This window comes from Macaca thibetana, chromosome 8, assembly GCF_024542745.1.
Source record: "Macaca thibetana thibetana isolate TM-01 chromosome 8, ASM2454274v1, whole genome shotgun sequence".
NCBI lineage: Eukaryota > Metazoa > Chordata > Mammalia > Primates > Cercopithecidae > Macaca > Macaca thibetana.
This window is the reverse complement of record NC_065585.1, coordinates 25,350,297-25,367,415: the sequence shown is the minus strand read 5'-3', so window position 1 is coordinate 25,367,415 and position 17,119 is coordinate 25,350,297. Positions and strand designations below refer to the sequence as shown.

The 17,119-nt window shown below is 37.3% G+C and overlaps 1 protein-coding gene across 2 annotated transcripts in view; it reads right to left on the bottom strand.

Annotated features, from left to right (window-relative positions):
* Window positions 1-17,119, bottom strand: part of TAF2 (TATA-box binding protein associated factor 2) — a 103,484-nt gene that overhangs the window by 63,396 nt on the left and 22,969 nt on the right. For both annotated transcript variants that reach the window (XM_050802381.1, XM_050802382.1), the window contains exons 4-11: window positions 16,389-16,507; window positions 13,986-14,127; window positions 11,929-12,160; window positions 8,023-8,207; window positions 7,338-7,451; window positions 5,985-6,084; window positions 2,659-2,744; window positions 633-768 (exon numbers count right to left, since the gene is read on the bottom strand). In XM_050802381.1, the coding sequence (XP_050658338.1) occupies window positions 633-768; window positions 2,659-2,744; window positions 5,985-6,084; window positions 7,338-7,451; window positions 8,023-8,207; window positions 11,929-12,160; window positions 13,986-14,127; window positions 16,389-16,507 (1,114 nt within the window). The remainder of the gene's footprint in view (window positions 1-632; window positions 769-2,658; window positions 2,745-5,984; window positions 6,085-7,337; window positions 7,452-8,022; window positions 8,208-11,928; window positions 12,161-13,985; window positions 14,128-16,388; window positions 16,508-17,119) is intronic.

The following is a 17,119-nucleotide window of genomic DNA, read 5'->3' as shown; positions in this document are numbered from 1 at the left end:
TATATTGGTTTACATTTTTCTATTGAAAACAGTTTAAAGTGGCATTTCATCCTTAATATAATGCAGAACACAAATTCATATGCATAGATATGTTTTACTTTCATCCCGACAATTCTAATTTTTTTTTTCTCTTGAGACAGAGTCTCGCTCTGTCACCCAGGCTGGTGTGAAGTGGCACAGTCATAGCTCACTGCCGCTTCAACCTCCTGGACTCAAGCAATCCTCCTGCCTCCACCTCCCAAGAAGGTGGGACTACAGAATCATGCCACTATGCCTGACTTTGTAATATAAATTTTTTTTAGATGGGGTCTTATTACATTGCCCAGGCTAGTCTCGAACACCTGGCCTCAAGCAATCATCCCACCTCAGCCTCCCAAAGTGCTGGGATTATAGGCATGAGATGCCATGCCCAACCACTACATTCTGTCTTCATAAAAATCATGTGCTAAGTTGTTCTGGTATTGATATCCATTCTACATCTGAGGAAATGCAAATATAAAGCACAGGTTGCTTAGTGGGCAGACAAAACTATATATCCAGATGTCCTGACTCCTATTCTACAGAAACATATTCAGGTTGCACACATACAGATATTTATTTACCATTGTTAAGTTCTTAACTTTAATACTTACCTGTAGCATAAATTCCATACTGATCCTATTTTCAATCAATCTCATCACAAGGTGGGCTTTACACTGAAACATAGTGTAGTATTCCCAGGACAGCGTATGTGGATGCTTTATTGAAAAGTGTAGATGGGAAGCTGGACTAAAAAAAATAAACACATTTACCTAATACAGCAAATTTGACTATTAATAAACAATAAATTTCATGACCACATCAAGAAAATACCCAAAAAAACCTCATGGGAATATATAAACAATTTCCTTAGTACTAAGAAACATTTAAAAATAAACTTAACTGGAAGAAAATTATGAAGTTTTACTTAAGGACATAAAGGAAAATCTGAATAAAAAGAAACAAATAGCAAGCTCCTAGATGGGAAGATACAATACTGTAAATACTTGCATTCTCCCCAAATTTGTCAATACGATCAATGCAATTCCAATAAATATCCCAACACTGAAGCATGCACAAATGTATATTAAGGATTGATTATATATATAAAACAAAAACCATTAAAAAAGTACTAAAAGAAATGAAGGAAAAAATTTCTCTTTATAATTTTGGAATGGGAAAAACTTTCCTAAGAAAAAATATAAAATCTGGAAGATATAAAGACCACAATGACTATGTAAAAATAAAAATTTTTGACATAATGAAAAGGATCATACATTTAGAGAAAGATAGTCTAGAAAATATTTATGACATACATGAACATTTAAGTTGTTTACAAATTATCACTAGACAAAATAATGCTATGGTGAATATCTATTTACACATGTGCAAATATTTCTGTATGATAAATGCCTAGAAGAAGAATTTCTTTTTGGGGGGGGAGCGGATAGAGTCTCCCTCTTGTCCCCAGGTCGAAGTGCAGTGGCACAATCTAGGCTCACTGCAACCTCTGCCTCCTGGGTTCAAGCGATTCTCTTGCCTCAGCCTCCGGAGTAGTTCGGACCAGGCACCCGCCACCATGCCTGGCTAATTTTTGTATTTTTTGGTAGAGATGGGGTTTTGTCATGTTGGCCAGGCTGGTGTCAAACTCCTGAACTCTGGTGGTCCACCTGCCCAGCCTCCCAAAGTGCTGGGGTTACAGGTATAAGCTCCCATGCTGGGCCACAAGAATATCTACATGATCACATACCTAGAAGAATTGCTGCATCTAAAAATTACCCATTGTACAATTCTGATTAGTACCACACTAAATTCCCCATCAGAAACACTGTATTGAACTATACTCTCACAGTGTACGAGTGGTGCTATGGTTTGTTTGAATGATGGTGCCCCCTCCAAAATTCATATTGAAACTTAAACCCCAATGCAACAGTTTTAAGAGGGGTGGCCTTTGGGATGTGATTAAGTCATCAGGGATCTACCCTCATAAATGGGATTAGCGCCCTCATAAAAAGGCTCCAGGCTGAAGGGAGTGTTCTCTTGCCCTGCCATCCCTTCCACCTTGTGAGGACACAACATTCTTCCCCGCTGGAGGACGCAGCGACTAGGTGCCAACTAGGTGCGGAGAGCAGCCCTCACCAGACACCAATCCTCCCAGTGCCTCAATCTGGAACTTCCCAGCCTTCAGAACAAGAAGTAAATTTCTATTGTTTATATTATTGCCCAGTCTGTGGTACTTTGTTATAGTAGCATAAACAAACTATGGCAAGTGGTATCACACATCTCCTTCAAAATGTAGCATATTGGTTAAGGCAGGAGGATTGCTTGAGCCCAAGAGTTTGAGATCAGCCTGGGTAACAATGTGAGATCTCACTTAAAAAAACAATAAATTTTTTTTTTAAATGTGGCATATTAAAACTTAAAATACTTTAATCAATCTGACATTTTAAAAATTATTTTTATATTTTACTTATTACTTCCAACCTTAAGAGCTTTATGAGTTTGTAAGCTTTAGCAAAGGACAGCAATAAACAAAAAGGTTAAATTCTGAGGTACAATGAAATACTATTTAGCTCTTAAATGAAATAATTTTCATATATAGTCAAGATTTATAATATCATCTCTGAACAATAAACATACTTATCCTTCTCTTTTCCTCCACCAAATATGGGATGTAGTAAAACTCCACCAGTTTTCAGTTCATATGCCACAATTCTGTCTAGCTCCTAAAAAATATATAAAAATAGGAGTCAGTAAAATTTGTAAAGTAACATTTTTTTACATACCAAATTTTAGAATTAAACTGAATTCTCATTTCCTAAAATCAGATGTAAATTTCTTAAAATAAGTGAAATGTATTTAAAGAGTAGTTTATGTTCTTATAAATAAAGCAGCCCATGTAGCTGGCAGAATGACAAAAGCCAAAGACTTCCCTACTTTGTGACTTCAGGGCTGGACAGCAGCCTGGCAACTTTTTCTTATGGCTGCTCTCAATCTCTCTGAGCTGTCTCCAAGTTTATTTTTTCCTTCTCTGTATTTTGCTTCAAGGAATTCAGGCGAGTAAAAAGGAATGGGAATAAATTATGTCAGGAATCCATCATTTTAAACTTCTCCAGTCTTCTCTAACATGACATAAATCGAACTTTAAAAAAAGGGATTTTTTTTTTAAACAGAAAAAAAAAAAAGCAGGGTGCAGGGGGTTGTTTTTTGTTTTGTTTTGAGACAGGGTTTTACTCTGTAACCCAGGCTGGAGTTCAGTAGCTGATTATGGCTTACCGCAGCCTTAACCACCTTGGCATAGGTGATCCTCCCACCTCGGCTTAGGTGATCCTCCCACCTCAGCCTTCCAAGAAGCTGGAACTACAGGCACATGCCACCATGCCTGGTTAATTAAAATAAAAAAAAACATAAGTGAAGGTGGGCACAGTGGCTCACACCTGTAATCCATCCCAGCACTTCGGGAAGCTGAGGCGAGTGGATCATGAGGTCCGGAGTTTGAGACCATCCTGGCCAACATGGTAAAACCACGTCTCTACTAAAAATACAAACAATTAGCCGGGCATGATGGCAGGTGCCTATAATTCCAGCTCTCAGGAGGCTAAGGTAGAAGAATCACTTAAACCCAGACGCAGAGGTTGCAGTGAGCCAAGATTGTGCCACTGCACTACAGCCTGGGCAACAGAGTGAGACTCCGTCTCAAAAAAAAAGAAAAGCATAAGTGAAAAAAAAACACTACCACAATTGTGCTGGAATATTGGGGGAACCCGCCTTCAATATTTCAACATAGGTTCTTTCTATTTTCCGTAAGTGTCGGCCGGCTGAGAAATAAAGAGAGACAGTATAAAGAGAAGAATTTTACAGCTGGGCCGCCGAGGGTGACATCACGTATCAGTAGGACTATGATGCCGACCTGAGTCTCAGACCAGCAAGTTTTTATTAAGGGTTTTAAAAGGGGAGGGAGTGTAAGAACAGGGAGTAGGTACAAAGATCACATGCGTCAAAGGGCAAAAGGCTAGTAAGGGTCTAACAAAGATCATATGCTTCTGAGGGAATAGCACAAAAGGCAAAAGCAGAACTACTGATAAGGGTCCAACAAAGGTCACAAGGCAAAGGGCAAAAGCAGAACTACTGATAAGGGTCTACGCTCAGCAGTGCATGTATTGTCTTGATAAACATCTTAAATAAGAGAAAACAGGGTCCGAGAACAGAGAACCAGTTTGACCACAAATTTACCAGGGCGGAATTTTTCCCCACCCTAGTAAGCCTGGGGGTCCTGCAGGAGACCAGGGCATATCCCAGTCCTTATCTCAACCACATAAGACAGACGTTCCCAGAGTGGCCGTTTATAGACCTCCCCCCACAGGAATGCATTCCTTTCCCAGGGTATTAATATTAATATTCCTTGCTACAAAAAGAATTTAGCGATATCTTCCCTACTTGCATGTCTGTTTATAGGCTCTCTGCAAGAATAAAAATATGGCTCTTTTTGCCCGACCCCACAGGCAGTCACACCTCATGGTTGTCTTCCCTTGTTCCCTAAAAAATCACTGTTATTCTGTTCTTTTTCAAGGTGCACTGATTTCATTTTGTTCAAACACAGGTTTCACAATCAATTTGTACAGTTAACACAATTATCACAGTGGTCCTGAGGTGACGTACATCCTCAGCTTATGAAGATAACAGGATTAACAGATTAAAGTAAAGACAGGCATAAGAAATTATAAAAGTATTATTTGGGAACTGATAAATGTCCATATTAAAATGAAATCTTCACAATTTATGTTCCTCTGCTGCAGCTCCAGTTGGTCCCTCCATTCGGGGTCCCTGACTTCCTGCAACATTGGAAACTCATAACTGCTTTAAATAATATAGATGTAGTATAGAAAAGTGGCAAACAGCATAGGGAAGAAACTAAAAGCCAAGCTAGAATCCTGGGCCTACTACTTACTAGCTGTATACTTTGACCACATAATTTAACCTTTCTTTCTGTGCCTCAGTTTCTTCATCTATAAAATGGGAATAATAGCAAGGTAGTTAGGAGAATTAGGTTCATTAATATTTATAAAACATTGGTAACAGTGCCTGAAACATTTTAAGTGTTGTGTTATTCTGTTGTTCTTCTTTAATAGTTTCTGAAATAAAGAAGAGACTCCTTCAGTTATAGATGTACAAATACCTTAATAGCTCTAGATGTTTAAAGTATTCAAAAATTAACTTTTTGGCTTGAGTTTACTCTTGGATGATAATAATATGTAAAATGAGAATAAGGGGAAGATGATAAGGTTTGTTTAATAAAGATATTAAAGGCTGCAATTTTTCCATCTGAGAAGGAAGACACTAAGCATGATATGATTAAAATGTTTATGTATATGACCAGAATGTGCTAAGTAAAATACAATTGATGTTATATTTTTGGCCAAATCTTTAAATTGTTAAAAAAAAAAAAAAAAAAAAAAAGACATGAAATGACAACACAAATGCATTCAAGGCCTAGCCAGAATATAAGCAGTTAATATGTGCAAAGCATCATGCACATTACATGTATAATGTCTAATAATCTCTGCCCATGGGCAGACACTACGACTGCCCTCAAGAAACAGATGAGACTTGGAAAGATTAAGGTCACAAAGCTAAACAAATTTAGGAAGCACAATTACAAATGACTACTAAAAGGAGCTGGGACATACCTAACAACCAATCTGATGTTTAAGGAACTTAAATATTCTCTTCCATAGAGGAAAAAATGTTTTTAGGGGCCAATGTTGACAATGGAGATTAGATAAAATAGACCATTAGTCTTTCTCAGTAAATCGATTCCCATTTTGCTGGGAAAAATTAGGGATTTTCAAGTAGTATTTTGAAGTATTTTACAGTCATTAAACATGGAGGACATGAGACCTGGAAATCAGGAGAACATTAACAGTCTTACTGACTTGTAAGTGGATGAGGGATCTAGCTGTCATTACCTCTTTAATCCAATGGCGGTATTCATTAACACCAAAAGTTTTTTTCATCCAAAGTCCATAGATATAGCCTGAAATTCCCTTCAGCACCCATTCATCAGACCTGAGCAAAAAGTCAAAGTACAGATTACTTTTAATCATAAAAACTCCTCAGAAAATGTCGAAGAGGATAATGGAATAAGTGTAGTGTGTATTTCCCTGCCTTCATAAAGAAAATGAAAATTATTAACAAATCATTAGGTTCCCCAACTTCCTCTGGCTGAGTTCTGCTTGCCCATTCATTATACCTTATTCACACCTGCCTTTACCATTAATTATGAGACTGCTTTACAGTCTTGCTTCAGGTATAAATTACTAGAGTATATGTTCTACTCTGACAGTGCTGCTTCCCTCCTGCCCAACTCTGTTCTTACTGTCTTTGCCTCTAGGGAAATACTTGCTCATAGTCAGGACTATACTGTTGAATTCTAAAAGTCCACATGCTATTATTGCCAATCCCATGCATTATGCCATTAATAATGACATTCTAAAACCTAAAGTTTAATTGCTTCATTCATTTTTGTTGCTTTCTCTAGAAAAATGGCAATTAACATCACTCACTCATTTAGTCATTTGTATACTCATCCATCTATCCATCCACCCACCCCATCCATCCATCCATACATCCAGCCAGCCACCCATATTTTGCCTACTACGTTCCAAGCACTATTCTTTAATGAAACTTCTACATGTGGATTTAGGAAAATTACAAATCAAGAGATCTATGTTTAGCCTCTGCCCTCTCCACTCCAGCAGGCGAAAAAAGAAAACCAAGATTTATATACTCTATATAGTATAGAATGTTCACAATTATAATCTTAATTTTTCTGTTATCTTCTAAATCATCCTCAAGTTAATAAAAAAGAAAAGAAAGAGCATTTATACCTTTCATTTCTTTCAACAAACTGGTACAAAGCTGAGCAATAGTAGGCAAATCCCTAAATAATTATTAATACTGCAGAGGAGCACTATTTTACATTAAATATTAAGTTATTTCCAATTGCTTTGAACACTGACATCAAAATTCTAACAACAGTTTTCTGTACATTTATGTTCTTTTATTTACAGAATTCATTTGGTTCTTTAAAACACCGTCTTACCAAAATCTTACCTTATAAACCACAGAAGTGATTATATTGATTTCATGTCCAAAAAGTTAGGATGAAACTTACAATCATTTTTCTTTAAATACATCTAGAACAGTGTCTCTTAAACTAGCTATCTACAATTAGGGCAAAGGTCAGCTTAAATGCAGGAAAAGAAAAGAAAAATAAACTTGATTCTTTTCTCAGTAGTATGAACTTTCAGGTTACTCACCAAGACATTCTAGATATGAAACATCCAAAAAACTGCTGGGCCAAGGACTGGGCTAAACACCTTCTAGTCAAAGGTGTCTCATCTATAATCATGGCACTGTGTAAAAGATTCGTGCTGGAATTTAAAAGAGAAGAAAGCTCATTATAACCAAGAAATAAATACTTATTCAGTGAAAATAAAATAATTCCACTTTTAAAACAACAGAAGTTAGATATAAAATAGAAAAAAAAATTATCCCAGCTTTCTAATCTTTTCAAAATTTAGTTAAAATTCCTCATCTTAGTAACTTTTGCTCAAAACAAAGAACACAACATTTTCCACTGATGATATCAGTAAATTTCTGACAATATCAGTACATTTTTAAATAGTGCTAGAAAAAAATTCATACTAGTCATACAATAATTTGTACAATTTTTAAAGAATTCACGAAAACAAGACTAAAATGGGGAAAATATTAATATTAGTTAATTCTGGATGAAGATGAGCCTTTTGAGTTATCTCAAAATTCTTGTCTTCATGTTTTTCTACATTTACAAATTTGAAAAACCAAATTTTCTACAAAGCCAATCACATTTAAATTGGAGAAAAAAGGTCAAAGCTCGTCTTAAAATTGACCACAAAATCAGTAACTTTTCTTCATATCATTACCTTAATTTAGGCATTTCAAATATGAAGAGATACCAACCTAAAAATGCTCATGGAAGCATAAGCAGCCACTTCAACATAAGCCTCATCAATGAAGACAGTCTTAAAACAGGAGTATGGGTATCGACACGTAAGAATTTCTTCATAAAATTCAAAGACTTCATGAAGGTATGATGTGGTATGTTTCAGCAATGGAAGAAGTTGGGGCAAACAAAAATGAGTAACCTGAAAAGAAGAAGCAAGGAAGATCATCTAAATGAAACAGTTACCTTTAATATTGTAAATTTCCTAAATATCTCAATTATAAATAAATGTTCTCATAAATCTATTCTTTAATAATTTCAAGATGCTGAAAGAAAATGTGAAAATAGTGATTACTTTTACTGATCACATTTATAAAATATTAATTGTACTTAAAAATTAAATTCATGGTGTATTATAAGTCTGTGGAATGCTTAGACCAACTAAAATATAACTCTGGTTCCAAATTCAATTAAAATTTTTTCTCCTATGTACACATAATAAGAAAGATTTAAATTTCAAAGGCTTATTATAAACATACTTCTTATTCATAAATATCTAATCTAGTGAATAATGCATGTTATAATAATGCATCTTATCAACTGTTAATGTTAATCATATTATCTGCATATAAAAAATAATTACTGTAGTCCCCCTCTAATATTTCAATTACATACCAAAAACTGCAGAAAAACTTAATGGCAGTTAGGAGATTAAAAAATGCCTGCAACAGAAATAGTAACTCTGGTTTTTTTCATTAGGTTACATCTCACTTTGGTCACACAATTATTGTATGCTATCTCTTACTGTGATCTGTGCTGTTGCAGGAAGTCAGGGACCCTGAACGGACAGACTGGCTGAAGCCACGGCAGAAGAACATAAATTGTGAAGATTTCATGGACATTTATTAGTTCCCCAAATTAATACTTTTATAATTTCTTACGCCTGTCTTTACTGCAATCTCTGAACATAAACTGTGAAGATTTCGTGGACATTTATCACTTCCTCAATCAATACTCTTAAATTTCCTATGCCTGTCTTTAATCTCTTAATCCCGTCATCTTCGTAAGCTGAGGATGTATGTCGCCTCAGGACCCTGTGATGATTGCATTATCTGCACAGATTGTTTGTAAAACATGTGTGTTTGAACAATATGAAATCTTGGTATCCTAAAAAGGAACAGGGTAACAGCAATTTCCAGGGAACAAGGGAGATAACCATAAAGTCTGACCGCCTGTGGGGCCGGGCAGAACAAAGTCATATTTCTCTTCTTGCAGAAAGCAAATAAGAGAAATATCGCGGAATTCTTTCCCCAGTAAGGAATAACCCTGGGAAAGGAATGCATTCCCAGGGAGAGGCCTCTAAATGGCCACTCTAGGAGTGTCTGTCTTATGCGGTTGATGATAAGGGATGAAATACGCCCTAGTCTCCTGCAGTACCCTCAGGCTTGCTAGGATTAGGAAATTCCAGCCTGGCAAATTCTAGTCAGACCAGTTGTCTGCTCTCGAACCCTGTTTCCTGTTAAGATGTTTATCAGTGCCAATGCGTGCCCAACAGGACATGGAACCTCATCAGTAATTCTAATTTCACCCTGGCCTTGTGATCTTGCTCTGTCCTTCTACCCTTGTGATCTTTTATTGCCCTTTGAAGCATGTCATCTTTGTGACTTACTCCCTGTTTGTACCCCCTTCCCCTTTTGAAATCCCTAATAAAAACTTCCTGGTTTTGCAGCTCAAGGGGCATCATGGAACCTACCAATAGGTGATGTCATCCCCAGAGGCCCAGTTGTAAAATTTGTCTCTTTTGTACGCTTTCTCTTTATTTCTCAGACCAGCTGACACTTAGGGAAAATAGAAAAGAACCTACACTGAAATACTGGGGGCTGGTTCCCCCGATACTATGCCACATGAGTGCCATCAACAATGACACAGATCACTGACTAGAACAACCATGTAAGGTTTCACGCAGGAGTGTGAAGCCGTTGTAATCTTTTTGAGTTCAACAGAAGTTTAATAGGGAATTTTTGGTATAGGAAAAGGGAACATCCCAGAGTCAAAGATGGGAAGAAAAAAGGTACGATCAGAGAAGTCTAAGTAAACTATTTTGACTATAACATCTATTAGGGTCAAATTACAGAAGATCTTGAAAGCCATGCTAAAGAGTTCTAATTACTGCAGAATTATAAAGGCAAGGGAAGTTTTTAATTTATCATAAAAATTATTCTTCTAATAACATTTAAAAGAACAGATTAGAGGCTACCATAAGAGTGGAGAAAAGTATCTATGTATTATTAATGATCAGGGCCCAAAACAGTATCATGATTAACATTCCCTTTGTATTAATCATGATATTTAATCATAATTTTATTTGTGTATGCAAATAAAAAATACTATTCCTCAGAAAAAGGACTCATTTTTAGACAAACCTACAAGACAGCAAATTTACTGATAATGCAGGTAACAACTTATGTATTTGACACAGAGAAAGACTAAGTCAGGAAAAACAATTCTTGACTATCATTTGCCTTGTTCCTATTCAATAACTCAGAGTAGGAAAAAATTCTTCTGAAATACAAAATAGGTACTAATCAAACATTGATTTTAAAGTTACCAAAGACAATAAAGTTCAATGCCAATCTTATCAGTGGATAAACCTTTCAAAAGAGTCATTGTTTTTTTTTTTTTTTTTTAATTTATTTATTATTATTATACTTTAAGTTGTAGGGTACATGTGCATAACGTGCAGGTTTGTTACATATGTATACTTGTGCCATGTTGCTGTGCTGCACCCATCAACTCGTCATTTACATCAGGTATAACTCCCAATGCAATCCCTCCCCCTTCCCCAAAAGAGTCATTGTTAAGACAACATAAGCAAAACCAACACAAAATATCCTGAATCTTTTCCATGAGTGATTTTACAAATCCTGTGAATTTCAGCAAAGAAAATATAAAAGGCAAACTGAGGTGCTCGTTGAAAGCCTGCTGCCCTCAATTTTTATTCACATGACTAAAAGAAATGCTGTTGAGATATACATGGTCAAATTACATGTTTATATATTTCTTTAAAAAAAAAAAAAAAAAAAACCTAAGTTGAGACTAAAGAAGAGAGGTAACAACTAATAAATCATTTTCTAATCAGCAGAAGTCTCATGCTTGGGGAGGCCTAAAACTGCTATTTGGCCTGTCAACTGATAAGTGAATTATGATAAGATATGTGCTGGGAAGAAACTAGAAGTCTTCCTGAGTATGCTAACTGGGTTTCTAACTGTCTATTTTCCTCTGTATAGGTTGAAGAGAGAATAAATCTTCCTCTTTAATTTTGAATTTACAATATTTTACATACCAGAGATGGGACCACAACATTCAAAAACATGATAAACAAAAAGATGACATTAGTAATGAACAGAATTAGTTACAGAAATCAACCTATACTCTAAATAACTGAAGCTCTTTTGAAATGCTAAGACTCTGTTGGAAAATAATCTGAAATTTAAATACAACATTTTAAAAGAAATTCATTCAAGAATTCACATCATTATATATATCAGATAAGGAAACTTATTTATTTATTTATTTTTTGAGACAGAGTCTCAGGCTGTTGCCCAGGCTGGAGTGCAGTGGCGCAATCTTAGCTCAATGCAAGCTCCGCCTCCCGGGTTCAAGCCATTCTCCTGCCTCAGCCTCCCAAGTAGTTAGGACTACAGGTGCCCACCACCATGCCTGGCTAAGTTTTTGTATTTTTAGTAATGATCGGGTTTTGCTGTGTTGGCCAGGATCGATCTCCCGACCTCGTGATCCGCATGCCTTGGCCTCCCAAAGTGCTGGGATTACAGGCGTGAGCCACTGCACCCAGTCAATATCCATCTTTTTAAAAGCAGTAAAAGGCCAGGAGAAGAGTAAGAGGGGAGAGCTCTCTGACTTACCTCATGCATGTATGGATCTACAAGTATTTCAAATGGTCCAATGGCCAAGGAGATATTTGACGCTGCTGTAGGAATGGTAAGCATATAATGGAAAGTTTTCTTCCTCATATCATGGGTATACACTGTCTCCACCAAATCGCCATTAGAAACAGCAACCATTGCAGCATCTACTGTAAATTCTAATTTCCATGTACACAATTCAGAGTATGAATCAACACAAGGGAACCAAAATCTAGAAAAAAGATTGACAGTATAGAAAATGTATTCAAAGTGTCCCCTACATTGCTTTCCCAACATGCAAGTTATTTTAGCATTTCTAGAAAATGAACAAACAAAACCTTTAGCTATTTGGCTACTGAAGCTTTTTACTGTACAACCTAAAAAAAATCTGATAAAATAAAATCTGTTTCCAAATACTATTTGGCAACATTAAAAAAAAAATTATGTGTTACCATCAGTTCAAACCCTAAAAAGAGTTAAGCAATTCTTAGTTTCCAATGTTTTAAAAAATAATTTTAACTTGTATATGCACATTAGTCAGTTTTTATGCAGCATTCATTTCTAGAAACTAAAAAAGGCTTACAGTAAAAAGTTTTATAAAGCATAACGAATATTCAGAATTTATTTGATTAAATTATAAAACTGCTTTTTTGAAGTATGTAACGCATTGTATAAATTCAAACTGAGTGCTGGTAAAGCCAGATATAAAATTTATAGTCAGCTTTCATCAATTCGGGTAAGGTGTTATGTGACAGGGTAGGTACTTAGTATTGAGGCATAAAAGTGTATAAGACATTATACCTGGTTTAGAGGAGTTATTATAATAATCTGAGGAGAGGCTGGGCGCAGTGGCTGACGCCTGTAATCCCAGCACTATGGGAGGCTGAGGCCAGTGGATTACCTGAGGTCAGGAGTTTGAAACCAGCCTGGCCAACATGGTGAAACCTGTCTCTACTAAAAATGCAAAAATCAGCCAGGAATGATGCATCTGCTTGTAATCCCAGCTACTCCAGAGGCTGAGGCAGGAGGATCACTTGAACCTGGAAGGTGGAGGCTGTATGAGCCCAGATTGCGCCACTGCACTCCAGCCTGTGCGACAGGCTGTCTCTACTAAAGACATGAGGAAACCCCGTCTCTACTAAAAATACAATAATTAGCCAGGTGTGGTGGCACATGCCTGTAGTCCCAGCTACTTGGGAGGCTAGGCAGGAGAATCACTGCAATCCAGGAGGTGGGGGTTGCAGTGAGCCAAGATTATGCCACTGTACTCCAGCCTGGCCAACAGAATGAGACTCTGTTTCAAAAAATAAATGAATAAATAAATAAGCAGAGTTGAGAAGTAGAATGTGAAGTGGGGAAGTAGAGAATGAAAGCAGGTGAGAGGAGGTCTCTGTAATGCTTGTAATATTGTGTCTAAGTGTAAATTATGTGGGCTTGTTCACTTGTGAAAATTCATCGAAGTTTACATTCTGTGCAATTTTCTATATGTATGTTTTACTTCAATATAAAGTTTTTAAAAAAGAAGGAATCAAGTGAGATGATTATTTTAGAAAGGTAAACATGAAAATGAGAGAGAATAAGGGAGATGTAACATTAAGGAGGGCTGGGTGCCGTGGCTCATGCCTGTAATCCCAGCACTTTGGGAGGCCAAGGTGGGCGGATCACTTGAGGTCAGGAGTTAAAGGCCAGCCTAGCCAACATGGTGAAATCCCATCTCTACTAAAAATATAAAAAATTAGGCAGGTGTAGTGGTGAATACCTGTAATACCAGCTACTTGGGAGGCTGAGGCATGAGAATCACTTGAACCTAGGAGGTAGAGGTTGCAGTGAGCAGAGATAGCACCCCAGCGCACCCCAACAAGGGTGACAGAGCAAGACTGTCTCAAAAAAAAAAAATTATTTTTAGGAGGAATGACTAACAAAGTAATTTGAAAGAACTCTGAATTTGGGAGGGAATAAAACTAGTATTTCTTGTTTTACACCAAATGTATGCCTTGCTTATACATAAAAAATGCAATTTAAAAATTAATTGAAATATTTAAGAATCTATAATCTACCTTGTAGAATTTTGATACCCACAAGAGAAAACATGAGCACCTCTCTCTGCCATACTTCCCTCTACACTGGGTACCACAAAATGAAGACCTCCTTTGGGCTGATCCAGAGAAAAATTGATGTGTATCTTCAGGACCTTTAACTCTGCAACAAATAAACATACACACACATTGATACATAAATAAGTACAGTGGTCTATATAATAAAGACAAAGATTTAATGCTGAACATGAAATGGAATTGAGGACTGAGATTTATATGAAAAACCACACTACTTACCCTAGTTTAGACTTTTACCATATGTCTGCCTATATTAACTCAACAGGCTGCTACTATTGGTATTTCTACCTCCAATCAATTATAACTATTGCTTGTATTATTTTCCCAAAATACACCTTTGGTTACGCCATATCCTCCTCTCAACATTTCTGACAACGTACAATACCTAAAAAGTCCAAAACTCCCACACTGCACACTTACACCTTCCAAATCCAATCCCAAACTTACTGATACAGTTTGGCTCTGTGTTCCCACCCAAATCTTGTAGCTCCCATAACTCCCACATGGTATGGGAGGGACCCGGTAGGAGGTAATTGAATCACGGGGGCAAGTCTTTCCCGTGCTATTCTCATGATAGTGAATAAGTGTCACAAGATCTGATGGTTTTCAAAATGGGAGTTTCCCTGCACAAGCTCTCTCTCTCTTTTTGCTGGCCACCATCTGCAGAAGACATGACTTGCTCCTACTTGCCTTCTGCCAAGATTGTGAGGTCTCCCCAGCCATGCGGAACTGTAAGTTCATTAAACCTCTTTTTCTTCCTAGTCTGAGGTATGTCTTTTATCAGCAGCATGAAAACGGACTAACACACTTACTTTTCAAGTTCTTTCTCCTATTACATTCTCCTGCAAAATTAACCCTAGGTGACTTTGGGGAGTACAAGGATGAGAGGTAGAGTAGGGAACACTACTCGAGAATTTGCATTATTATCATGTATTTTGTTACGCTTGATTTCTTCACTGTAAACTGCATTGCTTTTGTAAGATTCTAATTTCCCTCCAAGCATTACAATCATATGCACTATCTCCAAACACTAAAAGGCAATGACGACTTCCACGTCTGTCCCCTAAATTAGGGTAAGTTCCTCCACAAACCCTATCCCACCCCCAGCACCCACAACATAAAGCAATAAACAAAACAAGAAGTCTTTTACTTCCTTATCTTGATTTTTATAAGGCTAAATAAGCAAGGCAGAAGCTAATGTACAATATTACAGTGGCTAAAACTTTATACAAGACACAAAGAAGGTTTAAAAAGTCTGCAGACTGAGTATCAGGAACCCTGTGTTTTAGCTTTAACTCCACCAATAATTTGCTAAGTGAAGTTCAGCAGGTTACTCACTCTCATTAGACTTCAGATTACTCTTCTGTAAAAAGAAGGAATTGAACCAGATTTTTCAGGATCTTTCCTGCTACAAAATGCTATAATTCTAAACTAATTTGATATTGTGCGGGTTCTCAAATCTTGACAAATGGTTCTATCTACATGATTTTTTAAAAATATTTTTCACCGCCAGGTGCAGTGGCTCACCCCTGTAATCCCAGCACTTTGGGAGGCCAAAGCGGGCGGATCACCTGAGGTGAGGAGTTCGAGACTAGTCTGGCCAACATGGTAAAACCCCGTCTCCTCTAAAAATACAAAAATTAGCCAGGCGTGGTGGCAGGAGCCTGTAATCCCAGTTACTCAGTGGCTGCGGCAGGAGAATCGCTTGAACTTGGGAGGCGGAGGTTGCAGTGAGCCAAGATTGCACCATTACACTCCACCCTGGGTGAGGAGAGCAAAACTCCGTCTCAAAAAAAAAAAAAAAATTTTTTTTTGCTTTAAAAAACGGTGAAATAAATTGCTTTTTTCACAGCTCTGAACTGATATTATCCTGTTAGCCAGTGATCCTTAAAAAGAAAAAGGGCTTCCAACCCATTCTGTATATTTCAACTGGTTAATTTACAATTTTGACATCATTGGTGTTTGTTTTTTTTTTTATTAGACGGAGTCTCACTCTGTTGCACAGGCTTGAGTGCAGGGGTGTGATCTCAGCTTACTGCAATCTCCACCTCCTGGGTTCAAGCAATTCTCCTGCCTCAGCCTCCTGAGTAGCTGGGATTACAGGCGCCCACCACCATGCCTGGCTAATTTTTGTATTTTTAGTAGAGACGGGGTTTTGCCACGTTGGCCAGGCTGGTCTTGAACTCCTAATCTTAGGTGATCTGCCCACCTTGGCCTCCCAAAGTGCTGGGATTACGGGTATGAGGCACCGTGCCTGGCCAGCATCATTAGTCTTCATGTAAAATTCTCTAGTCTCTGAATCTAACATGATTTTAGTATACAGTCAATATATTCTTGGTGCTTTACCATCAACGTGTTTCCACAGCTCTGATGGAACCTTAATGCAAAGTTCTCCATTTCCTGCATCAGGGTCCACCGCACTAACTGCAGCTGCATAAGCATTGGAAAAATAATTGAGGTTTCTCCTGGGGAAAAAAAAGAGCCAACTTTTAATAATAAGATAATAAGACATATATCTTACCAAGCATTTTCTTTTTCCTTTTTTTTTTTTGAGATGAAGTCTCACTCTGTTACCCAGGCCAGAGTTCAGTGGCACCATCTCAACTCACTGCAACCTCCACCTCCCAGGTTCAAGCATTCTCGTCCCTCAGCCTCCCGAGTAGCTGGGATTACAGGCACCCACCACCACAACCGGCTAATTTTTGTATTTTTAGTAGAGACGGTGTTTCACCATGTTGGTCAGGCTGGTCTCGAACTCTTAACCTCTAGTGACCCATTCTCCTTGGCCTCCCAAAGTGCCTCTGATTACAGGCATGAGCCACCACACCCAGCCTCTGAGCATTTTCTTAAATATCAGTTGATACCAATTGTTTGTAAGCATTTTATCTTCTTATATAATTCCTAAAAACACTCTTTAGCCAAGTAATGGTTTGTTCTACTCACCATGTCAAAAACTATTAAACTATGAATACAACAGAATATATGTTCTACTCACCAAGTTACATGACTATTACTATGACTATCACATTCTTTGTTAATTTTGGAATGCCAAAGCCACTATACTATTTTGATATAAA